Source organism: Columba livia, chromosome 14 (genome assembly GCF_036013475.1).
Source record: "Columba livia isolate bColLiv1 breed racing homer chromosome 14, bColLiv1.pat.W.v2, whole genome shotgun sequence".
Lineage (NCBI taxonomy): Eukaryota > Metazoa > Chordata > Aves > Columbiformes > Columbidae > Columba > Columba livia.
Window position 1 is genome coordinate 11,802,245 of NC_088615.1, and position 26,004 is coordinate 11,828,248.

The window sequence follows — 26,004 nt, forward strand, 5'->3', positions numbered from 1 at the left end:
AAAGCCGCCTTTGTGCTGATAGACTTTTCCCCTTCCCGTAAAATTTCAGATCAGAACGTATATATGCTCTGCATTACTCTAATCTTAACTTTAGGAAGCTTCTCATTAGCTCACTAGACTTAAGCTTGCTCTTTTAAGCAATTTTCTGTTTTAACAGGCAGCAGTTGCAAAACATTTCCTTGTAGTGTTACCATCGGATAGTTTGTGAACTTCCTTTTGCTTCACGGTTGCATTGAGGTGGCCTAAGCTGCATTTTGCTTTAGTCACTTACTTAAGGAAAATCTTGAAAGCTTTTTTGCTTCTTTTTAAATCCTAGAAGCTAGAGAAGCCAGCAGTCCAGCTCACCCAGTCTCATATAGGGAACCTCTCCCCAAGATCTTACAGCATACCAACTCTGCCAATTCATTCCAAGTTCAAGGGTACTGTTTTAATCCAATCTGCATAGCATTGGAAATGTAAACTATAGCTATGTACTCTTCCTGTAAATCCAAATTTACAATTATTATAAGAACTGTCGAAGCATCTAGTTTGATGCTAGGGAAAAACAGAGAAGTATGCTTATGTCAGATTTATCTAAAGAAAATCCTACTGTCTCTTCTGAAGGTGACATTCATCCATTCACTTGGGAAAACAAAAATAATTTAAAAAAATTAAAAACAACCAAACACCATACAAATGCAAAAAACTAGCAATGCTGCAAGGCATCTTGTAGTTATGAGGTTACCCAAAAAAAAAAGACCATCTGAAAGCTGAAGGACCGCACCTCTGAGCGGGCATCAGCCTCCAGGCTACCTCAACTTGGTATTTCATTCCATTTTATGTGTTTGAAATTAAGGGTATGGTTTCCTAATTTACAAATCGACCCTAGTCCCTCTCCCCTCCATTGCACCAGCCTGAAGCTTGGCTGACCCCTCAGAAAAATACTTCTCTGATAAATATAACACTTTCTCAGCTGGTCTGATGGAGCTCCCCAAAGGTTCAGGTCAGCAGAACTGCAGTGCCTGAGTCACCCGGGCTGCTGTAAGGCTGCACCTGCAGCAACCGTTTATATTCTTCTTCGTTCTCATTTTAATATTGGCCTTTTTTGCAACATGGACCAGTAACCGCACCACGTAATTCACCACCTTTTCTGGAGTCAGGTAGACAGCAATGCTTAAATACACTTAGTATATAGTGGTTTTTATTATTTTTACCATCATTATTTCTGCAGATTAAGCTCTTCAGAACACAACCAGCAAGGAAAGCAGTAGCAATCCCATGTCCTGAGGGATAAACGTATGGCATCACTTTCTTTCCTCAATAGTGTCTGGCTCTCCATAGTGTTTTTTACCTTAACCAATAGGACTAATTGCCCTTTTCAGCCATTAATGCTAAAGTTTGTGTAACTTCTGTTGTCCACAGTAGTGCATTGCTCTGCATGGCTCCTATTTGGCAGGTTAATTTCTCTGTAACCTAGACACAGAGTTCAGAAATCTGGAAGGGCTGACTGCAATTCCTTGAGGCACCAGTCATGCTTTCTTCCACTTGCACAGCCCTGGCTGCAGAGATTTCAAGAACGCACTAATGACAAACGTTCAAGGTCATTTGACGCCAACACCAAAACTTTAGTATTCCAAAGCAAAGCTATTTGATAGGAGCCCAGAACAAGCAATACGCATTCCAGCATCATCAACACATCCACTAAGTACCTCAAGAAGCAGATTTTCCTTTGGCCCCTGTATAAGAAACCTCTGATCTACAAGGAACTGACTATGCTCAGTGATCACAACAGAGGCACAGATTGTCCAAGGACAGATCTCCAGGAGAGGCTGCATGTAACTCCCTACTATTCCCAGATGTCATTCCTTGGTACCACCTTGGAACTAACCTCTCCCAGTCTTGCCACTTCCTTCCCACCCCATCATGCCTGATCTCCATTGACCCCCTGCACTGGTCCAGCTCCAGCTGCCAAAACCTCCTCCGCACATTGACACCAGCGTATAGATGTGCAGTGCAAGCTATGCAGGTGAGCAGAGCTTATTAACAGACTGCTTTATGCCTTGACTTGGACTTCATTGGGCCTTACCTCAGGTAGGTGGAAGCTGTTAGCACAGAGAAAACAGCACATAATATATAAGGAAAAAGAATGATCTGCTCAGAAAAAAAAAAAAAAAAAAAAAATAAAAAGCCTTAATAGACAGCAGCCAACTTACTTGCTAGAAGGAGACAGGCAAACGAAGTGACATGCAGTTGCTTGACAGTGGTATCATAGCGATCCATAAAGAGGTCCAATAAATAGATAGCGAGATGCCGGGCCGTAGGGCAGAGGTTGAAACGGTTGCTGAGGACAGTCAAGAGATCAATCAAGTATCGGCGCATCCCGATCTGTGGTGAATGAGCCTTATACATGGGCAACTTCAGCTCCTAAGGAGGGGAGGAAAAAGATGTACTGAAACAAATACCATTTCAGAGTCTGGAATCCCAAACTAACACCCACCACCTGCTACAGCAAACACTTACCAGCCACAGCACTATGATTGACACCGAAATCAGGGCTGGATCACTGCATATTTTGACAGCCCGTTAAATTCTAATACTTTGTTCATCCCCACACTTTCCTCACAAGCATTAAAAATCACAGTCAAACACTATAAATAACAATTTAGTCCAGGAACAGCTTGCCATTGCTTTCTGCAGAACACCAAACTTCTTGGCCATGAAACTTGTCCCTGAAGAACTCCTTTTTAATTTCATTCACCCAAACTGGACTGTTAACCAAAGTTTTAACAGAGTTTCATAGGCAAGAAGGGCAAGACACATTTCTCTGATATTGTCCCTTCCCCAGTTGTTCAAGTTTCTACATCCTGTGCCAAAAAAATGCATCGGTCTTTAGAATAAAGAACAGCTATCCAACATTAAAAAGAAACCAAAGTACACATTAGCAAGAAAAACACTGGAGAATGATTACACTTTTTTAATTATTGCAAATTCCAGTACCTTCTGTAGTAACTTATTTCAGCACTATAAAAGCTAACTATCGACCTGACAAACTGTATTTCACATTGACAGAGAAATTTTTATTTTAAAGGCAGAATTATATGTTTTGGGTCTACCTATGCTAGATCTTCACCTGCAAGGGTTTTACACACAAGGCTGTAGTCACTATGCAAGGACTAGTTTAAGAGGAGTGAAGTTCCTTGAGAATACCCACCAATTAATGCCACTTAAAAGCTGACACCATATCATTTCAGACATGGTTGTATACTAGTGCAGTTACCACGGCCAGACTCAAATCAAAATGAGCTGAATACATTTGATTATTTAAAAAAAATAATAATAATTTTAAAAATCCGCAAGGGGTATCTCTCAGTAACTCAGATTCTGCTTATGTGTCCTTTTTTTACATGTATTTGAAAATAAATTAGTAATACCGTGCTGCAAGACAGACAAGTTTTCCATCAGAACAGAGAGCAGTACATGGAGCAATTAGTTCTACCAAATAAGTTAGGACTTTAAAAAGTGTTCAGAGGAACTACTACTATTGCACTGGCTACCCCGTTTACAGAAGCAAGAGGCACCACCCTGCCCGCTGGTGTGGTAGCTGCCCACGCTCCTTTCATCCCCTGCAAGGAGGAGAAAAGAAGCTGCACAATCAGGCTCGGAGGGAGACACAGAACTGGAAACCAGGGAGGCTCCAGAAGGAGAAGCAGCTTACAAAGACGGCAAGCCAGGCACTGCTATGGATGATTGCTTCCCAGGCCCTTTTAAAAAAAGTCAGTAAAAAAATCCACATTCCAAGCTGAACAGACACATGCTGTGGACAGGCAAACAGCCCTTTGAAACCTGGGACAGCCTTCACTGGGGGATTATAAAGAAATCACCCACCAGCAACAATTTATAAAGCAGGGAGACAATGGAACATGTTCCCCCCCGTTGTTTTATAACCAGAAAACCCCCATAAATTTGATTTTTCTATTGCCTTATGTACAGAGATTTCAATCCATCAGTACAACTGACATACACAGGTTCAGAGCAGGAGTTCCTAGTATACCAGTAATACGAATGTTCTGGCAGGAATGGTTTCAAGCTCAATGCTTACATCAGTTAAAATAACTGCATTTTTTTAATATGTCTATACAAAGCCCAAGCTATCTAAGATCAGGTAGCAATTCTACCTCTGAAATATTTTGTTCCTCTAGGTAACTTATAGGAGCTTCAGGTTTTATTTTTTGATATGTCCTACCTGTTTCAGCAGCTATGTCTCCCAGCAAAATTATACTCTCTATGTACACTGAGGTCAACATATACATTGAATAAGAAATTTGCTTTTTAGACCATAACAAATACAAGAAATAAAGAGTAACTGCAGTTATACATTTAGTAAAGAAATCTGACATGTCTAAATGTTACAGTTCAGTGAGTGAGCATTAGAGGCTCAGAATGACAGCAGAGATCCAGAGACTTGCATCTGAACCTATTCAGCCCACTGCACTAGAAAATTCCAAGACCAAAGCACTGAATTTAGTTCTGCTACTCCCTATAAGACATCTGCTTTTCCAATTAGCTTTTTTTATTATTGTTTTTTGAAAATTGGTTACTAGCGAAGGGTATGGCAGACATTCTCATTTCGTGCACCAAAAACACCCCATGTCGGCTTCCGTATAATGAGACAATGTTCAGCTTCAGAATTAATGTTCAGAAGAACAGAGCCCTGTGCTATGGCTTCTTACATGATCAAGTTCCCAGGTACGAACTGATCCACAGTAATTACCTGTGTATGGGCAAGAGCCTTCCCCTGCTCCACACAGCACCAAGCAGCTAATAAGTAGCTCCTTAGGATGCTGTTACTCTGACAGATCAGTCTGATGTGATGGGATTTTCTTTTAAAGGAAAGGAGTGGTACCGAGTTTAGCAATGCAAGAGCTGAATAGCAGGCTTACAGTTCTCAACACAGCTGTGGGCATTCACCCTTTGCCATCACCCCCCCACACACAGGGTTCTTTAGCATAAGTTCATCAAGAAAAACAAATTATTATTCCTTTGAATTAAAAAAAAAAAACCAAACCATTGCTTCTTCTGGAATACTGATGCAGGATCAGCAAGTACAACTGTATGTAAGAAAAAAAATGAACTTCTGGAGATCAATAATAAAACAAACCATTTCCACTGCTTAACATTTTCCTCTATCTCCAGTAAAGCAACACACAAGGAACTGGGAGTCTTGCTGCCTGCTGGAATGGCCCTTTCATATGCTGCTTATCTTTGACCTGTTCATTTGTATCTATTTCAACAACTTTGCTTTGGGCTACTGAGCAATTGCCACATTGAAATGCTAAAAGCGGCAACAAAGAAGAGGCTCACAGGCGTCTTGGAAATTACTTCACAAGATATGCTTAACAAATTGATCAACGTCTCTCCACAAAAAGCCTCCAGAAAGGCAGAGCACAGCATTTAAAGGATACACCACTTCATCGCAAAACCTCAAAAGGCTCAGAGTCCATCTTAAGGGCAATGACAATTTTTAAGCCTCCACCTCCTACCAGCCTCAAGACCTGACCTTCTAAAAGAAGAGAATCGTGTAAACATTTCTAAGTGGTGTTAAAGAAGACAAATCTTCCTCAGCAATCACATCTGAAAGACAGCCAGGCTGCAGACATGAGCCTGTCTGTCATTGACTGCAGACACAGAGTCACCGGTGACCCCAGCACTTCAGCTGCCACCTGAGCTCAGGAAACAAGATTTCATCTGTGGTTCAGATGCGTTTGTAATGGGGCAAGCAAATGCACTTCGGAATTCAGACCTAAAGGAGATACTAGGCAAGCAAATCTTAAACTAAAGAAAGCTTTTGAGCAACCACATGAAGGTCAGGCTTTCACTGGCCATTAGAACTAAATCAGCCAAACAGTGATTGAATCGGAGAGGAAGAAAACAGGGTCACTTCTTCCTTCAGCTCCCTTGAAGCAGCAGCTGGTGGAGGCCAGTCCGCCCAGCATTTATCTGCAGAGTACCACATCAGATGCTTTGGTGTTCAACACAGCAAGAAATTCCACACACACATTCTTTCTATCCAATTTCTTCTCGGTAAAACTGTTCTCCCACTGATGTAAAGCCAATTATGAGCTGACAAGCAGTCAGGAGAAAAAGAAGTTAGCAGTAGAAAAGTTACCAAGTGATGTGACATTATGGTAAAAATTCACACTAATAATGATTGGTTCTCAGAACAAAAGTGGAATTCATTGAGATATTTTGAACAACTCACAGGCTTTTTGACAAGGAAAATGAAATGCTGTAGCAAATACAGGTTCTGAAATTCAGGGAGATGTTTACTGAATGTGGTTTTCTACCATGTCAGAACACTTGAACATCAGTCAGGATCTGTTCTGTCCCACAGGTCGAACCTGCAGCAGCTCCTGTGTTTCTTCCTGCCCTTCGTCTCTCAGCACCATCCATCTCAGCTGCTTCACACAGGCATCTCCACAGAGCTGCGTCCTCCAGGGAGAGCCAGGTCAATCACCAAAACCAGGGCTTCTCAGCAACACTAAAGCCCATTCATCTAGAAACAGCTCTTACAATACTTGCCTACAAAGACACAGGCTCTATTTACCACTATGAACTTCATACTTCTTCCATTATCATCCTCCTTTAATCTTATTACCTACTTCTGTTTCTGGATGTGTGAACAGAATCCAGCACACGACCCCTGCTAGCACCGCTCACAGTTCTCTACCACTGATCCTAACCCAAAATCTGAAGGCAGGCTTCCAGCTGGTGAACAAAATTACCCAGTTAAGGTTGAAACTTGAGTTATATACAAGATCTCCATCCTTCTTAATCCAGTGTTAAAATATATAAAGCCAAGAGACCACTTGAGTGGTGTCTATAGAAATAATTCAGATTTAAAATAAAGTAAAAAAAAGAGAAGGAAAAAGGCAACTAAGTATTTAAGTCAGAAAATTTGTAAAAACAATACTTAGTTGCCTTTTCTTCTTATCATTTTTATTTAGTTCTCTGTATGTTGCATGTTTGGGAAAAACAACATGTACGTGACCTCCACCAGATTCTTAAGAATTCCTGTTGTAAGAATAACAGATACTGCAAACTTGTTGCCATTAGAACAGGAAAAAAGAAATGCCTGTAGATGAAAAATAGAGGGAAGGCTTATCTAGCAGGATTTTCACAGCCGTTCTTTGAAAGAGACAAACTCCTTCCTGTTTTGTGTTCTAACCAGTCCCGCAGCTGTGGAAGAAAGGTGCCAAATCCATCTCCTAGATATAATCATGGCACCACACACAAGAAACCACTAAAAGCTAACTTCTATTTAGGCAGGCTATAAGTTGATACAGAAAGAAAAATTTTGACTATACTATTTTTTATAGGATCTTGAAAGTTTAGAGCACCCTGCATACTTCTTTGTAGGAGACTAGGTAGCATGGTACCAGTTTAATTGTGCTATTAATGTCACGCTGTTCCCTCTCTCACACAGAGATCCTCCTGCCCCTGCACAGACCGCAGAAATATGCAATCCAGAAACAAAAATGACTCGTACAAAACTTGCTGGTAAGCGTTTCTATGCTTGGAGAGCTGACTGCTGACTGGTTAAGAGTTATGTGTGTTTGTGAACAGTCAGATAGTACAGTACAGCTGATGCATTTGGCTTGTACTAATCTTAGTTCAAGTTGGCCATGCAAACTCAAAGGGGAGAGCTAAGACCTATGACACGGCAGTGCCCTTCAGGTATGGTCAGCAGGATTTGTCCTTGCAGAGCAGAAACACATGCCAAAATCTCTGAATCAGTCATACTCGCTTCATCTGTGCAAGCAAAAGCCACACAGGCTTACAGAGACCAATTACTGTAACTGTGAGAAGATACAGCAATAAGGGGCAGTCCACAATTCACTGCTTCATCTGTTACTCCTCTTTTCAGCCCTGCTGTAACCATATCTCTCATTCCTGAAAGTTACAGCATCACCCATTATTTAAGTATCCTTCAGTTCTTTTAGACAATCTGGTTTTATTTATTTATTTATTTATTTATTTTCCAAAAAGGACATCAGACAGCTCCTCTCGTTATTTCTAGTGAAAATTTAAGATCCAGATACTTTCTAATAAGGAGGGGTACATGGGTAATATACCCTTTATTTTTCCCCCTCATTCAACAGTGACCAATGAGGCAGACAAAGCAACAGCTTAACCACACTAGTTACACTGCTGGGATCAGTGCTGCCAGCAGCCACCCTTCCTGTTTTATGATACATTCCACTGAAACGTGAACGAAACGCCATAAATTAAGATTTTTCTCCCATAACTACTGTTCCTGCACACTCAAAAAGAACAGCAAATTCACGTGCGCCTCCCACAGAGGACCAGCCTCAAGTTCCAACCTACTCAATGACTTTGGCTTACGCTGGGTTGTTTCACTTATTCTTTCAAAGAACAGTAGCACCTCCAATAGCTTCCCCCCTTTACCGAGACTAAAGGCCAACTCAGACTACATTCTGTACTCTTCGTGCATTTCCCCTACCACTCACCTCTGTCTTTCAAAATGCCTACAGATAAGCACAGGCTCCATTCTGTGAGATCTGAGCTTAGTGTAGAGACTTAGATTAAGGTTCAGGCTTACTACTGAGATGTCACACAAAAAACCTGTGGCAGACCAAGACAGTATTTCAACTGTATGTAAAAGCTTTTTGTGCTTGAATCCACTCTGCCCTTCAGCATCCTCACAACAGTCCCAGGCATTCAAAATTTGTGGGAAAGCTGAACTAGTACTGTGCTTGAAAATCCACTACTTCACACACGCCACTGCGGTATTTTATGAAGCATTTCATTACGTTCTTCTTACTTCAAAGTACTCAGAAGTCCAGCAGCTAATCTGAGAAAGGAGTGTGATAATTGAAATTCCAACTTTAAGGAAGAGAGATCATGAATAACCATGTACTTTATGAGGACACCGGTTCCTTTCGGCTCCAGGCACACGCTGCCATCTATAACATAAGAAAATAACAGCTAGCCACCAGTAACGCTATTGTTGCTGATATTCCAAACTAGAGGGTTTGCTGTTGTTTGTTTTTCTTAAGTGAACAGATTATGCTTTTGTTGCTGTGCTTCCGGTCTTGATAAGAAAACAAAATTAATACACCTCAATGCCTGCTACACCTACTTCATTTTACAGCCGATTCAAACAGGAAACACGCATCAGAATGAAAGGCTCATGTCCTACCCTTCTATTAAATGAAACGGGGAAAAGCCTAAAACCTTTCGCAGTTCTGCAGGTATCTTGGACCTCTGAAGTTCTCAAACAGATTTTGTTTTAAAAACAAAAATCAGAAGCACCAACTACACAGTGCCCTAACACCTTCCCTCTGTTCGGAGCATGTGTAACTGTCTGAACCTCAGGCTGTGCCAGGCCAGTCTGCACATATCAATCACACCATTTAATTAATTGAGCAAAGGGATGGCCACTTTTTAAAATAACAAGAGTGGACTTACAGGCTAAAAGATAAAATGGTACTTTTTACATCAAGACCTTCATGCTACCAACAGGTCAAGTAAACCAGGTGCTTTGGCAGAACTACAGAAAATAAAGGGATGTATGCTGGGTGCAGGGAGAAGAGGAAGAGGTTGCATCTTTACTGAACAAAATTAATACCAGGACATGCACTACTTCTAACAGGATGGTTCAAAACTGCAGGAAATGCATTTAGGATGGCAGTATTTAAACACCAGTGAAGAAAAATGGCCTTCACAACAAACCCTGCACAGATTACACTCTTGCTTTGGGGACTGCAGTCCAAGCTGACACCACAGAGGAATGCAAGGAAAATGTTGCATGTCAAAATAGAATTAAACACATCATTGTGGTCAACACCATTTCCTCATTAAGATCTTTAAGCCAGGAGGAGGTGCAAGACAGGTGTGGAGGAGTTTTCACCTAGAGGAAAACACTCAGACATTTTTACCGCTTTAGCAGTGAAGGACTGTTTACTTTCAGCAGAGAGGATCAGCTCTTCACCTGCCTGAAAGGAACTGCAGACAGTAATTTGGACTGCCTTTTAAAAGAGCAAGTTACAATTATTAACCTTTTAAATTCACAAACAACAAGTCCTGTAAAATTTGGCTCTGCTCTGAGAAGCTATGTAAGAGATAAAAAGGGAAATGCAGGCAGATCTATCTAGTAATGCTCATTAATTGCAGGAAATGAACATATCCTGGAAGGAAACAGCCCAACACAAGCACAAAAATGGGGGAGGAACAGCAAACAGACGTAACGTTTCTGGGACACTTGGACTGCTTTCTAAAGCAAAGTGTTTCCTCAGCTTTAAAAAACAATCAAACAAACCCCCTCAACACTAACTTATTACTCAGCTTTCCACACCTGTGGAGCACCCAGGGTTACTGGAGAGAACAAGTTGTGCACATGTTGCAGTGGTTCCACTTCCATTGGGAGATGTCTCTGATTTCTGACACCAAACCCAGCTGCCTGGCACAACCAGTGCCGTTCCGTTATCAGTAGCATGGGGCTATTGTAGCACTATGTGTTGAAGCGCTACAAAAGTATCAGCACATATATGCAGCACCTTTCTTGTCTCGGTGTGCGTTAGACTCTCCTAGTACAAACAAACACACACAGAGTATCCTGTGATTTTTATTTTCCTTCTTGACTCAGTTTTGCAACAGGTTTAATGTTCTGGCCTAATCCAGGGCAACACTTCAACTTCTCATTTAAAGTGTAAGGATGTGTGTAGCACTTTTGGAATTAAAACATTTTGCTCCACTAGGTCAGCACACTCAATAACTAGCACAATACAGTCCCGCTAAGCTGAACACTACATCCCAATACTCACCGCACAGATATTTTACTAGTCAGACAATTCAGAGACTATTAATTTCCTCTACATTGAGCAAGAGCCTTTGGAAAGTCACAAAGCCTCACAGCATCTTTCAGGCCTCTCTGAATTAGAAGCCAGGTAACCACACACATTCAGCATCTGCTGTCATGCAGAACATATCCACCAGATAGAGCACACAACATCTGTCACAAAAGACACTGACTTTCAATGAGATTAAGAAGAACTCCACAGTCCAGCTGGGGGAATGGGAGGGTTGGCATAACATTTTTTGCAATTGTTAACATAAAAGCTGGGTTGTTATAGCAGGCATACATCTCCTATATTGGTGTGTCTAAATTATTTCTTGAAAAGTGTTTCTAATGATCTTTCAGTTGTTTTAGGAAAATACTTATGTTGTTTAAAAGGGACATTTGATTCCTCACCTTAAACCCAGATTTTGTTCTTCAAGAAATCAGATAGCCTGCAACAAGCATTTCAACCTCTTTGACAAGCATCTTTAACTTTCTTGTCAGATTCACATACTAAAACTAAGACCTATATATTCTCACTCAAGATCTTAAACCAGAGAGGTCATTTAAGCTTGAGGGCACCATCGCCTGGTCTCCAGCACTAACGAGCTAATACACCAATAACACACAAACACGCTAATACTCTAGTGGGCATGCCACTACTGAAGCTTGTTTTGTTCCAAGCCACTGCTACAGGCATCCCTAAAACTGGTCTATACCCACAAAACTGACTTAAGTACCTCAAAACTACTCATCCTCCCAAACTTTGCTGAAGGATCCTTTTGAGCAGTTCCATCACATTCTACAGTAAGTTCTGACACTTTAGACATCAAATAAGCAAATCTTGACAATATAGTTGAGAGTTGTTTCTGCAGAGCATTACTTGAGAAAAAAAAAAATCACAAAAAGTGAACAAAAAAGTTTTAGGGGCTGTGATTATTTTTGCTTGATATACTTGTGCCCTGGATTCTCACCCTTACCAGTTGGGCAGAATCAGGATTAAAAATGTTCAAGCAGAAAGAGTTGTAGACCTTCCTCAAAGCAGAAAAAGCAGAGCAGCCCAGAGACCCTTCTCTCTCTTCGCAGGTTCTTTAAATTCAAATAATTCTTGTTATTTCAGTTGGCCTATGTTAGTTTCCATATACAAAGATGTTTTAGCAATCCAGAGTAGTCTGATGCATCCAGAAAAGAGGCCGAAGAAATAATTCATTAAAACGTACTAGATACAGGAAACAAAAAAAATCTGAAAGCTTCCTCCCCACACACACCTTTTAATGCCTTGTCAATAGGATTTTGTGTCATTCCCGCTGCTGCAGGGCCAGGAAGACCTGCCTGGGCTGGAGGACATGAGAACAATCACAGAGACCTGCTAACAATTAACTCACCTGACATCATTTATTGCTAAATGCCTGTAAAGGAGACAAAGGGAACAGAACGTCCAGAGCACTAACTTTACTAGCCACAACTTCAGTAACTCAGAGGTGTGTCAAGTGCAGGGAGACAGAGGGCTCGCTCTCACCTTTTACCCGACGGACTGGACTTAAAGCTGCTTTAAAGTTGGGAGCCTGCCTAAGGAAACGCGAAAAATAAACAGCCTCAGTTCTACCTGCTCTCCCTACAAGAACACCGGCTCATCAAACAGCAACCGGACTATTTCGCTTATTGCAGGACGTTTTACCGGTTTTCTAATCCCTTAGTAAACGACGCATGAACTTCCAGAAAAGCCACTACAAGCCATGTTTGTGCATCTTTCAGCTCCTTAACAATCTGCCAGGGAACAGGATCCCACCTTTTACTCGAATTTTAGCAGTTATCTGTTGGAAAAGAAGCAACGCTATTTCTCGCTATTTCTGACTATTTGCAGGTCAACATCCGCATCATCTTAGCATTTAACGCAATAAATTAAAGCTATTGAAAAGTTGCAGGCAGATTATTTTTTTAGGTATCAGCTTTCAAGGGTTTGGTTTTGGACAAGTCTCGATCAAAAAGCAGAGTACAGGGAAGAGCCCGCTGCAAACCTGCTCCTTTGGGACGCGCTGAAGGCGAGCTTCCCAACAGCAAGGCTCGGCTCGGGCACTTTCCCAGCCGGTGCCGGGCTTTTCTGCGGGGGCGAGCGAAGAAGAGGAGAGAAAGGAACGAAGTGGGACCCAACCTTCGTCCTCAAGGTCTGATGGATGTCTGCTGCCAGCTCCCCTTTCCACCACTGCTCCTCCATCCTTTTTCTTCCCATCCAAAGGTCTGCAAGAGACGGGGCCGCTCTGCTGGGAGGGAGAACAAACCGGACAAGTCGCCCGAAGCCCCGCGGCTCTTTCCGCCGGCCCTCCCCGCGGCACCGGCCCCGCTATTGCCGCTCATCACCCTGACCGGCCGGGTTCATTTATTACCTTTGGGGCGCTGCAGAACGCCCCTTCCGCGGGTCGCCCCCACCGCAGGCGGTGCTTCCAGGCCGGGCTCCGGGAGCCACCGCTCGGTGCCCACGGAAGTGCTGCCCAACCGCGCAACCTCCGCGGGCCCCGGCGGGAGGAGGAGGGGGCGGGAAGGGCGGATGCTGCTGCTGCTGCCCCCTCCGGCGGTGCGGCCCTGCGGTTAATTGGCGCTAATGAGGAGTCGGCTGCCCCAGGCTGGGCAGGTCCTGCCCCTTCGCGCTCCCCGCAGACCCCGAGGTGGGATGGGGGAGCCCCGGGCAGGGGGCTGAGGGTAAAACAGCAACACCCCGACGCGAATGGCATAGGTCGAGTTGTCTTCCTAGCTGGACTGGAAAGGGCAGCGTGAGCAAAATTGCTGGAGAAAATGAAATATAAAGCTTCTCCCAGTAACAAAGGTTCTGAATGCTCAATAAATATCCTCAGTATTAAGAGAAGAAATTGACTTTTTCCTTGGTTTATGATTCCCAATATATGATACATTATCATAAGCTGCTAGAAACCTGTAGATAGGAGTGCTTGCTAATGTCTGAGCATGAGGTTTGGCAGGAGCACAGCTCCCTTTCAGGCCACATGTCAAGGTTTCCCTCTCAGTGCCAGGAAGGGACTCTGTCCTGTGCAGACACTGAGCTGGGACTTACCAGGGGATGCACGTTCCCCGTTCTCCAGCCTTAGCCTACACCTTGTGTCTTGGGACAGGGCCCATCCTTGTCACTCAGCAGTGCTCAGCACCAGCGATAGTGGGACCTGATGTGCTGCCCCACACCCAAACACCAAATTCATCATTTGCCATTCCTGGCTAAAGCTTCAGGACTGGGTGTCAGTCACTGCCTTGCCCTGGAAGCCCAGGGACCCCCACCTCACTTTAACCCTCACCAAGGTTTATACCCAAACAGCCCAATAAACCATCAGACACCACATAGCTTTATTCCCAGGCCTCCAAGGGCCATGTTTATAATCCAGCGGATATTTCAGTAAACTGAACTGCGATCTTTCACCAAGTCTTTCTTGGCACTCCAACAATTCCAGGACCCCCCAAAAACCACAGACAGGCAAACAATCACCATACAACATGTTTTATACTCAGATCTCACTGTTGCAATAAGGATGAATGATTTTCATAAGAAAGTTTACCAGGCCTAGCAATGGCTTTTCCACTTGAATATCTAAATGTCATTTTCAGAGCTGGGTGAGGTTTAAAAAAAAAAAAAATTTAAAAAATTGCCAATCATTCTGCACTCAAATTTGCAAAAGAACCTCACAAAACAGTTGTTCCTCAGTTGGTTTCCTAAAGGAAAAATAAAAATCTGCCTGCTTCTGTCAAAATAAATATTTGCATTGATTTTAATGTTCCTGGGAAAATATTTTTATGATTAAAGAAAGTTGTTGACCAAATCTTCTGGGGAAGACATAGCCCAGCTGTTTATAGTCTGTTTGCTGGCTTGTCCCCTGAAGTGGGCTATTAAGCCTACAGATAAAAGCTGCCACCAAGTGTCCATCAGAAATAATGTTCCTCTCTTTTCTTTTAAGTGCATCCCGGTATCCTCTAAACAAAGTACATACGTGGGTACCTTAAGGCGAAGAAAAAACTATCTTGTCTGCTTAAAACTGAGTACGTGTTTAACTATTTTGTCGAATAACAGCTGGAGCATTTCTTTGGAAGCAGTCTGTTTGTGGTTCATACAATAATACACTAATTTTCTGTAACAGTTTGTATATACATGTATTATGTGAACATAATTCTCATTTTTTAAAGTGTAAACCAAACCAAAAGTATTAGTTGAAAGAAAGAGGATCAGTTATTTGAAATAAAGTTTCAATAATATAAATATGGTGTGGATTTTCAGAAACTCATAGTAAAAATCAACTGCAGCTACAGCATGTTTTTTCATTCAAATCCTCATCAGGTTCTGATATAATGGGCAAAGTCTGAGTTAGAATATAGGCTTTAGCAACTACAGAACTGTGTTGATTTGTTTTCAAGTGTTTTAAAAAGCCAGACTGAGATAAAAGTAAAATCCCACAGAAATTCCTGAAGTAGGTTTGCACAGAGTTTATATTAACTTTGAGAAGTTTTATGTTACTCTTTCATCATTAGTAAGTCATGGCTGGGTAAAACACAGGTGCAGTCAGTAAAACTTCACTGATATAAGCTGAGTTTGGAAGCCAATAATACTGTTAACATTGAGGTGTCTTCCCCCTAAAAATCGGTTTAACCAAGTTAACATCTTTACCACTAGTGCTACCATTCTGAGTGCCAGGACAATAAAATCACTTCTAGGTGACAAAGTTACCTGAAAATAACTGAGGACATGAACTCCAAAGTGACCAAGAAGTGGCTGAGGCCACCCATCTCTTACCTGCCAGGAAGGGCTCAGCAGAGCCCAGCTCAGCTGGGGAGGCAGCACAGCAGGAACACGGGGCTGGAGACAGCACCAAGTGCAGAGCAAGGCTGTGCCCACCTCAGCGAGGAGCTGGGTTGAGCCTGGGTGGAGAAAGTGGGCTTTTTAACCAAGACTCAGGTATAACGCAGGCAGCACCAACATCTGCTCACACCTTTGTTCCTACCAGGGAGGCTGTGTGGGTCAGTGGGACATTGAGAAGCCACTTGTTCACCCCTCTTTCTCATCTGCTACTAGAGATGGAGAGAAGCTTCCCTAATGCTCAGCAAGGAGACCATGCAAACAGGGGCATCCTCACACCCACACAGGACCCCAGGACTCCTCCTTCCCCAGGTGAACAGCCCAGCTTGTTACTATCCAGGTGCCTCCTATTTCACCAGGATCCCAAAACCAGATTGGCTCAGCAACAGCTGAGCACTAATTTAAGCCAATTTGAGTGCTTTTATGCAGTGTAATAGTTTTCTGCTGATGAAGGGTGGGTTTGGTTGGCTCTGGTTCTCTAGGTTAAGCCATACTTTCTAATGTCTTGCTTGTGTGGTTCCTCTCTCAGTCCTTGTGCTTTTTTTTGTTATCTGATTTGCCTTACTGAACCTAGTTTTTCTACTGGGTTAGGTTTCTGCAATTTTAGAGAGTGATATTAGTTCACAGAAACATGTGAAGCCATCACAAAGTAAGCAAGCAGCAAGGAGGTGCAGCCCTGAACAAGAAGAGATAAGTAGGGCCTCTTCATTTGGTGATGTTGAACTGCAATGATGTGATCTGTGGAGTTGTGCCCAAATCTGGTTTGTCCTGTTCCCACCAAGAGCCAGTACTAGGGGATTAGGTAGTGAGGGCTTGATCCAGCTGAAAAATACCCAGGGCAGGGTCCTGAGGCTGTGTGGAGCTGTGTGCTCGCTTGGCTGATTTAGCTGGGTCAGGTTCAACACAAAGCCATTAAGAAACTGATCAGAGGCACGGGAGCTCCTTGCCCCCAGAATGGGCAGGAGGAGAGCAGGGCTGCCTCTTGCCATGTGGGGTTCATGGGCTTGGAGACCTGCAACTTGCTTTCCCCTGCTGTTGGTAGAAGCAAGCTATGAATTTTTGGTTTTTAGGTAGCATTACCTGATTAGGACTGTCCTCAGGAGCTGTAATTATTAAGCCTGGCTAGTATGAAGGGCTTTTTAACCCCAGTGAGCTGCTCTTGGGTGTGTATCTATGCTAGACTAAGTCTGTGATAGTGCAAGGAAACAACAATATTACAGCTAGTACTCTAGGAATTAAGGAAAATACTGCTGTACTTCTGAGTATCTTGAAGAGCTCATTTTATTCAAAAGCTTTTAAATAGTTGCAGTTCTTACTTTTCTGCTGGTGCTGAGCAGCTTGATTTGGGATGCTTGTGCTTTGCCTTGGGGCACACGCCAGCTTCCCCCAATTTCCCCTTCAAGCACACCATCCTCTTCTTCCTGGTCTGAGCACTCATGTCCTTGTTCTCCATGTCAGCCAGTGGTTTATGTGGAAATGAGAAACTCTGTGAACATACCCTTCCTTGTAGAGCTCTCTCACTTCTTGACCTGCCTGTCAAGTGCCCGAGAGCACGGCCTCTGCTGCACGCTATTGCTGAAAATTGCAGGGAGTGATGCCAGGGCTGTTATAGGGGTCACAGCCATGCGGGAGTGGGGCATGGGGACCTGCGGGTCATGGGCTTGAGGACTGGGGTGCTGTCAAGTATTAAATTGTGTAACTGTGGGTAGGCTCACTTGGAACGCAGGGCAAATGAGGGTGACTGATAAATGCACCTGGATCCTCCTTAGTCCCCTAGAAGTAAGATGTCATCAGGACTTGAGGGCATCAATCTGCTTGGGTGAGTGCTGAGCTCAGCAGCACCCTGTGCTTGGCACATGGCCAGGGCTGCACAGGGCAGGTGGCACTTTGATCTGGTGCCTTCCCTTCATTTCCAGCTGTGACATGGTTGATGTACAGTCAGTCCACAGTTAATGTTAATTTTCTACAATGAAAATTTTTTTTAATGTTTAATTTATCTTTTCATTGTTAGGATTGAAATGTATTGTTTTAAAAAGACATTACAAAAATAAATCTCAAGGTCCTTTGGCATAGACCAGCTCTGAAGTGGGGGAAAGAACTTCGGGAGGCTGAGTTAGGGACTGAGAACCTGCACCAAGCAGGAGGAGTTGTCCTGGGACTTGGGGTTATCCAGTGCCAAGTGCTTCCTGCTCTGCTCGTATTTGTGCAGAGAGCTCACACTGTGTGAGATGACAGCTTTGCCTGGGCTGGAAGTGCACCGCTGTGTGGCATTTGGGATGGACTTGGGACAGAGAGCAGGTAGGTGCTCCTGCCTTTCTGTGCCTTCCTGCCCAAGCACTCTAGATGTGCTGGAGGGACTCGCTTGTGCCAAAATGTGATGCAAAGGGCAGCACTGATGCTTGTGGTGAAGGAGGATGCTGTGGCATAACAGGTCTTGTGTGAGGGTGGCAGATGTGGATGGCAACCTGTTCAGCCAGGATGTTCCTCCTTCCTTCGTGGTGGCATCTGCCCATGTGCCCACCCAGCCACCACCATTCCCAGCTCTTCTCCCACTGTGCTGGAGGTGCAGGCAGCTGCCTGGGCTGGGGTGAGCAGCCAGTGTGGGAGTGGGGGTCTCTTGAGTCAGCTTGGCTGTGAAAACCACAGCTCTTTATTTGGTGGTTTTCCAGGAACTTTGTGTTTCTGGAATAAAGAGACTTTATATAAATCTCAGTTTAAAAATTAAGTGCATAACTGGCTGGAGGACAACTGCAGCACAAACCAAAGTGCAGCCTGAAGATGCAAGAACAAGCCAGAATGGGTTATTCTTAAAATTTTCTGAAGTCTGAGCCAGTTATTTTGAGTTTTGTGTGGAGTTTTCCCCTGCTTTTATATTTCAGTGATTGGCCCCAGAGTGACCCAGCCCCACTTGCCTCCTGCCAGCTGCCCTTCCCTCCCTGCTCTCCTGGCGGAGGCAGGGGCAGAGGATCCCACAGCTGCTTGAGATGATTCTCTGGCAGGGTTGGGCTGAGTGGAGACATTTAGTTCAGCATGTGAGTTGCTCTTAAGGCATCATAAGATGAAATTAATCTTTTCCAGAGGAACCTGTGCAAGAGGAACCCACATGTATTGCTTCAAACTGTCATGCCTCTTTCACAGAAGTAAAGATACGTGGTATTTTTAAATGACGTCAGCCAAGTGGGAGGTTAAACAAATGGGAGAAACTGTTCCTGTCCCTCTTGTCTGCTATATTTTAGTAGCTTGGGTTCGCCCTTGCTCAGAGTCCTTGATGGCAGCAGATGCCCAGGGCTGGGGCTGAGCTGTGCAGAGGGCTGTGCTGGGCTGCTCCTGCAGGAAGGACCTCAGAGCCCCCAGCTGAAAGCAAGCACTGAGCACTCAGTGGGGCCCACTGGTTCTCTTTGTAGTTTGCATTTTGATATTCCAGACTTAAAAAGACTCATTTACAGGTTTTCCTTTTCACTAGAATTAAAAGGATGCTTTGCCAGACAGTTAATAACTTCCCTTGCTTCTCCTCTGGGAAAACCAGCCTGTGTCCCCCTGAGAGGGCTGACACTGGGAGGGAACACTCCCTGCTGGGGCCTTTTCTGGGGATAACAAGCGAAGACTGAGTGGCAGAGCTGATCTAATTGCTCATTGCTGCTTCCCCTCCACCTTCCTCCTCTCAGGCTTATTCCCTGTGGTGCTGTCCTGTCCCCTCCCAGCTCTGCTACCTGCCTGGTGCCAAGTGGGTTGAGCTCATAAAATCAGCGGAGAAGTAACTCAACTACAAATAAACCCCAAACAATCAAAAATTCCACCCCAAAAATACCCACTTTTGGGCGTGGGTAGTGCACTGAACCAAAGGAGGAGGACAGCAAGGTCTCTCTTGGCAGCAGTGGGTTGCGAAAGCTACTGGATTAATCAAAGTTGAATGAGGGAGCTTTGTAAAGAGAAATATATTATCTAGGTAACCGGTGTCAGGGGAAGGACATCTGCCATCTGGGGGAGCAGCTCCAAGGGAGTGGACAGACCCTGTTCTTCCACCTTGTGGGTTTTCTTGCACAGAGGGCAGAAAACGCTATGCATTCCCAGTTTGCTGGGCTCTGGGAGGAGGGGAATTACTCCTGTTGCACCAGCCTCTATAAAATCCATTGCTAAACCAAAAAGTGCCTGTGGAATCTGCAACACAGCTTTGAAATTCTTCCTGGGAAACCACTTTTGTAAATACCAAGACTATTCCAGCAGTACTTTTGTTCTTAATTTTATAAAATGTATTTCAAAATATTTTTGTAAGATATAACACAATTACTGTAGTTCATTAAAATAATGCAAATATTTTTACTTGTAAGACTGAAAAAAACATCTTTGTTCTTATGGGATGTCCCTTCAATACCTAAATATAAACATTAGAGGAGTTGTAAGTTCATGAGTTTTCACCCAGTGATAAAGGAGATGAGAAATATGGCTGGAAATGATCTGATAGCAAGGAAGAGACTCCTTTCATCTGGCCACTGAGATGGAGATCGCTGTGTTACAGGAGCGCTGGACACTGTGGGGCAAGGCAGCCAGGCTGAGCAGCTCTTTAACAGAACTCTGGTAATAGCGAACCATTGTGGAGCATGTCCCTCTATCAGCTGATAAAGACAAGGAAAAAAATGGCGAAGCTTAGCTTAGAAAAAGTTTGGCTTTTGACTCTTCTGAGTGTTATTCCTTACAGTTTAGAACCAAAGCATTGATTTTGGAGCATCTGTGATATTTGACATACCACATCAAAAAAGCGAAGTACCAGTAAATAAGACAGGGTCTAGCTGTAGTGTTAAGCCCTTGATGAGGATCTTGGCAGCACCACAAATATCTCCTTCCAGCAAAAGCTGGTAGGGGTGGAGGAAGGGGGTTATTAAAGAATCTGTTTCTGGAGTGCAGGCTCATGCTGTCTTTGACAGTTAAGTCTTATCTGTAAGGTTAATCCTCCACTGTGGCTTGGAGGCCCACAGGTGTTGGGCTTGCACAGTCCAGTTTAGGCTTTGGTCACAGCTTACCAACACTTGTCTGGAAACAGATGCAGGATTCCACTGCTGGTTTATCGAGGCTGAAATCTGAGAAATGCCAGCGGTGATCAGTGCAGCTGGTTGTGTTTGTACAAGGAGTCTTACCTTTAACCATAAAAATGAGATCTCTCTTCTGTGTCATTTCCTATTTAGACCAGATGCCTTTGCTTATTAGTCCTGCTTTGATGAGGCTGAGAGCTACTCTTACTTTTATATCTTTAGCTGACAATTTCCTGACTCTTAAGTAGCTGTTAAAGTGTAACTCAGTATTAACAAGGATTATTACTATTATAGGGTGTAGGGGGAGGAGGTGCAGTGATACAGTCTCTGACATCAGTGGCACTTCTGAGCTCAGCTTTCAGGAAATGGTTGTTGGTTTCCATGCTTTATAGTAATCGAAGCATTCTGCACCAGTATTTGAGTAACACATCCATGGTGTGTTGAAATCATCATGGAAAACATAATGGGTGGCTTCAAGATTTAGAAATTCATGAGACTGCTTAAAGGTGAGTCCTACTGGTCCTGGTACCCTGTGGACTAGTTGACATCAAGTAAATAGCTAAATAGCCAATACAGGCTGTTAGTGCCAAAAATGTGGAATCGTATGATAATCCAACACATGTCCATGAACAGGCTACACTTTGCTGGACTGAGGTCCTATGCATTTCTTAATTCTTTTTCCTCCCAGGATAGTTTCTCATCCTATATTTCATTGAGATAATCTTGATCAGGATATATCAGAAAGCCAGTAAATAAGCTGTCTGTCCAGTAGGGATCATAAAAGAGCCCATTTTGCTCTGAGTAAAAGATCTGCAGCCATACCTCATCCTCCTGCTTCAGAGAAAGGATGGTTGATCCAGAGGCAACGTCATGGTTCCCAGTGTTGGCATCAAAAGTCTTGATCCGGTACTGTCCGTTGTGGACCAAGCCAATGGCCAAATGTTTGTTGGCCAAAGTGATATCATAAGTGAAGTAGTAAATGCCTGGGATGCTGCATATGAATTTCCCACTGGAAGCATTGTAATGCCCTCCCTCGTTCATCAGGATCCTGTCAAATTTGATGGGCAACCTTTCCCTTGGGTAGCTCTTTGAGACTGCCACAGAGAAGGCAGATTTGGCTTTGTTGGCATTACAGGTGCAGAGTCCTGGCATCCCGGTCTCACCCCTGCTCCCTTTGGGCCCTTTCTTTCCTGGTGCTCCATTTTTTCCAGGATTGCCCTTCAAACCCTTGGGCCCTCGTGGGCCTGCCTTGCCAATAGCTCCTGCTTTCCCCTTTGGTCCTGGCTTGCCAGGGTTTCCTGTTCTGCCTTGTGGACCTAGAAGACAAAAAAACCTTGTAATTTTTCAGTGGCAGAGATGCTATGGCAAGTGGAATGGGGCTGTATGGTTGCAGCAGTATATTTTCATTTAAGAGAAAAACTTTGCTGGTGAGAATCCTGATGAAATACTACCTGTGGTTGGACATCTGTCAGGACTACTAACCTCGTTAGGTGGGTAGTTGGCATGATAACAATGGGACTGGGGAGCAGGAGAATTAACAAGGGAAGCAAACCTTGTCCTAAGAGTGGAAGCTTGCTTCTAAAACAATTTAGATAAAGAGGTAATGGCACATCACTCCAGGCTTGAATTAAAAGACACTTGCATGAATCAGTAGCTTTGCAAATGTGAATTTTGAGAGGAAGCTGCATGTACCTCAGCACTGCTTCAGGTGGATGTGTGAGACAAAAGATGGAGACTTTGCCATGGGGATGGCAGGGTGGGAATGCTTCTGTCTTTGGAAAAGGTTGAAATTTTAAGTTTGCAAAGTAATTATGAAACTCCTAGCAATTGCTTAAGGTAAGGCAGTAACACCAGAAGCAGTGGCTGAAGCCAGAGTTCTGCCAACATAGAAGCGTAGAGTTGCAGTAATTCCCTGTCCCTCTTGTTTTTCTGCAATTCATGGTGTTGGCATGATAACAATGGGCCTGGGGAGCAGGACAGTCTGTGCCTCTTAAAGACCAAAAGGCCTGTCCAATTATCTGGCTCACTTGAGATAAAGGAGTAATTACTTATAAAGCTCCCAGAACAAGCTTTAAATGTTTGGGTTTTTCAGGAATGGGACAGGTTTGTAGAGCTTTTTTTTCACCATAGCTGGTTCTGATGCTACCTAGCTGTAAGGCTGCATCTAAAGGAGAGCCCGACCTGGGAGCCAAAGAAGGGTGGTTGTCTAATTTATCAGCAAATGCTGATATCAGCAAATGCTGATAAATTTGCTATCAGCAAATCATGGGAGTCTGAACCCCCTGGCAGGAGCTGACAAGTGTGAGCTGTTGGAAGGAGAAGTCTAGAAGAGTTTCCTATGAGACATTGTCTGTCCTGGAGCTCAGATTTGGGGTGATGGATTGCTGTTAACTGGGTTGTTGCACTATTACTTCTACATTTTACCCTTGTTGTGTTAAGAAGTGCTTTTCTCTTACCTTCATCACCGTGCTCGCCTTTATCCCCGTCCTCACCATCCTTGCCATCTTTGCCTGGGAAGCCCATCCTGCCAACCATCCCTGGCACCCCGGGTGCGCCGGGGGGGCCGGGTGGCCCGGGGGGTCCCGGCAGGCTGCACGCCAGCTGGGCACCTTCCTCCAGCACCCCCTTGGCAAAGCCCCCCAGGATGTGGTTTGCCACGCAGGGCACAGTCCAGAGGAGGAGGACAGCGGAGATCATGGTGCAGCCTGGAAAAGGGAGACGGGATGTGGCTGTTACATGTGGTCACCAGCACGTGTGGGCACAGCGGTGTCCCCTCCAGCAGGACAGTGTGTTGTAGAGACTTAGATGGGAATGGGACATAATGGAGCTTGTTTTGGCAGGGTGGGGGAGCTGTTTGTTTTGGTGTGACTGAATTCAAGAATCTGGCTTATGGAGTTTTCTAGGTGTGAGCAATATTTTTTCAAATTTGCTCTTATTGAAGTCTGTGTCTGTGGCCGTCCCTTGTTTTGCTTTGTTCCCTGGGCCTCCTTTCCCACAAAACACAAGTAGTGATGGCAGAGGGGTGCAGAAAGCAGCTGCTTTGTAGCTCTTTGATTAGGAGAGATCAAGCTAAAGCCAAAGGATTTTTTTTTAATGAATTAGCCTCGTATCACTCTGATATAACTCCTACCCCTGGGCTAAGAGGTGCACACTCTTATCTGATAGAAAAGACTCCTATGAAATTTAGTCTTTTCCCTTATTACAGCTGCCTCTGATAGTGGAGGGTTAAATATTTTACAGGAATCATCCCTTTACACAGGCTTTCTTACCACATCCCAAAGTCCTGCTAATGAAATACAGAATATAAGCGAAGATTGAAAAGCAAGCTGACTGCCTCTCACATATTTCTTCAAGCTTTGGTGCTGAAGCAAATTTGTAGTTAAACACAGATGCAACAGAAGATGAGCTGGGATATCCCAGACATTTTAATCTCTCAGTGGCCTTGTGGTCAGGCAAGGTCCTGTGTGGCATTAAGCCAAATACTGTGAGGCTTTATCCTCCACCATAGCGTTATGTTTGACTCCTGCACTGGAAATAAGATGCTTAAATTACTGTATAACTTTGTTGTTGGTCTTTCTGCTCTCATCCTCGTATTGGCTCCTGAAGGGGTTGGAAATACATATTACATGCTCCAAATCCAGCGAGCAATATGCTACATATTAATGCTGAGTGGGAGCCCCCCAGTTCTGTGATATGTATAATTAAGAACATGCAGAGGAGTGGGAAATGCAAAACAGATCTCTGGGCTGGATTTGGCTGCTGAGCCATTTTGTTCTTCAGCTCTCTTTTGCTTTTCTTATGCCGAAGTTTATTTGCTGCTGGTGAAAGGTGTGGGTTTAATGGTTTTGTGAGACAGAAATCACCAACCAGTATTAATGTGGACAGTTAAAGAAAGGCTTCTCACTTCATAGAAAGGGAAACAAAATGTATAAATGCTTGTGGAATGGGGAGATCGCAAGCAAAGCCACATCCCTGCTTCCAAGTAACCACCTCAAATGGGGTAGAAGAGAAGCGAGAGGTGTCTGGAGGTGGGTGACACTAATAAGCTGTGGCAAGGAAAAATGTCTTTGTGGGGCATCACCTGGAAACAAACTGGGAGGTCAGTAGTACTGGTGCTTGGATAGACGGGGGGATATTTGACTACCTGGGGCCGTGCTTTGGTGCAGCTCCTGAGTCGGTGTTAATTAACGGCTCTGCAAGAACATTTCATCCCACATCACAGCAGTGCGTGTGGGAAGCAGAGCACAGTTGCATTCACAAGAGTATCTATAAATAACCTCTTAAAGAAATCTCTTTGAAAGAAAACAAACCTCATGCTGTTCCACCTTAAAAGGAAAATTGCTCCTCGATGTAGAACGTGTGATGAGCTCCAAAAAGCAAACTGGAAACAGATCAGCATCTTTCCTCTCCACAGTATGGCAGCAGACCTGATGCTGGAGGCAGCATGGTTTCAGCTGAGGTCCTACTTTTCTGATGACATTTTAATTACAGAATCACAGAATCACAGAATCGACTGGGTTGGAAAAGACCTCAGAGATCATCGAGTCCAACCCTTGGTCCAACTCTAGTCCGTTTACTAGATCATGGCACTAAGTGCCATGTCCAATCTCAGTTTAAAAACCTCTAGGGACGGCGAGTCCACTACCTCCCTGGGCAGGCCATTCCAATGCCTGATCACTCTCTCTGTAAAGAATTTCTTTCTAATATCCAGCCTAAATTTCCCCTGGTAGAGTTTAAGCCCATGCCCCATTGTCCTATTGCTAACTGCCTGGGAGAAGAGACCAATCCCCACCTGGCTATAACTTCCCTTCAGGTAGTTATAGAGAGTGATGAGGTCACCTCTAAGCCTCCTCTTCTCTAGACTAAACAACCCCAGCTCCCTCAGCCTCTCCTCATAGGTCTTATGTTCAAGTCCCTTCACCAGTCGTGTTGCTCTTCTCTGGACCCGCTCCAGCACTTCAATGTCTTTCCTGAACTGAGGGGCCCAGAACTGAACACAATACTCCAGGTGTGGCCTCACCAATGCAGAGTACAGGGGAAGGATCACTTCCCTTGTCCTGCTGACCACGCTGTTTTTCATACAGGACAGGATACCGTTGGCCTTCTTGGCCACCTGGGCACACTGTTGGCTCATGTTGAGCTTCCTGTCAATTAGTACCCCCAGGTCCCTTTCTGTCTGACTGCTCTCCAGCCACTCTGCGCCCAGCCTGTAGCGCTGCAGGGGGTTGTTGTGACCAAAGTGCAGCACCCGGCATTTGGCCTTATTGAACTTCATCCCATTGGAATCAGCCCAT

General features: G+C 44.1%; 1 protein-coding gene across 8 annotated transcripts in view; it reads right to left on the reverse strand.

The window, feature by feature from the left end:
- Positions 1–26,004, reverse strand: part of LOC102093666 (cyclin-J) — a 39,740-nt gene that overhangs the window by 10,243 nt on the left and 3,493 nt on the right. Inside the window, exons 2-4 of one of the 8 annotated variants that reach the window (XM_021289107.2) lie at positions 23,167–23,415; positions 21,533–22,026; positions 2,193–2,403 (exon numbers count right to left, since the gene is read on the reverse strand). In XM_021289107.2, the coding sequence (XP_021144782.2) occupies positions 2,193–2,403; positions 21,533–22,026; positions 23,167–23,407 (946 nt within the window). In that variant the 5' untranslated portion in view covers positions 23,408–23,415. Of the gene's footprint in view, positions 1–2,192; positions 2,404–12,989; positions 13,099–13,221; positions 21,418–21,532; positions 22,027–23,166; positions 23,416–26,004 lie in introns of those variants that run through there. The other 7 variants (XM_021289112.2, XM_021289113.2, XM_065030038.1 and 4 more) reach the window with 7 other exon arrangements.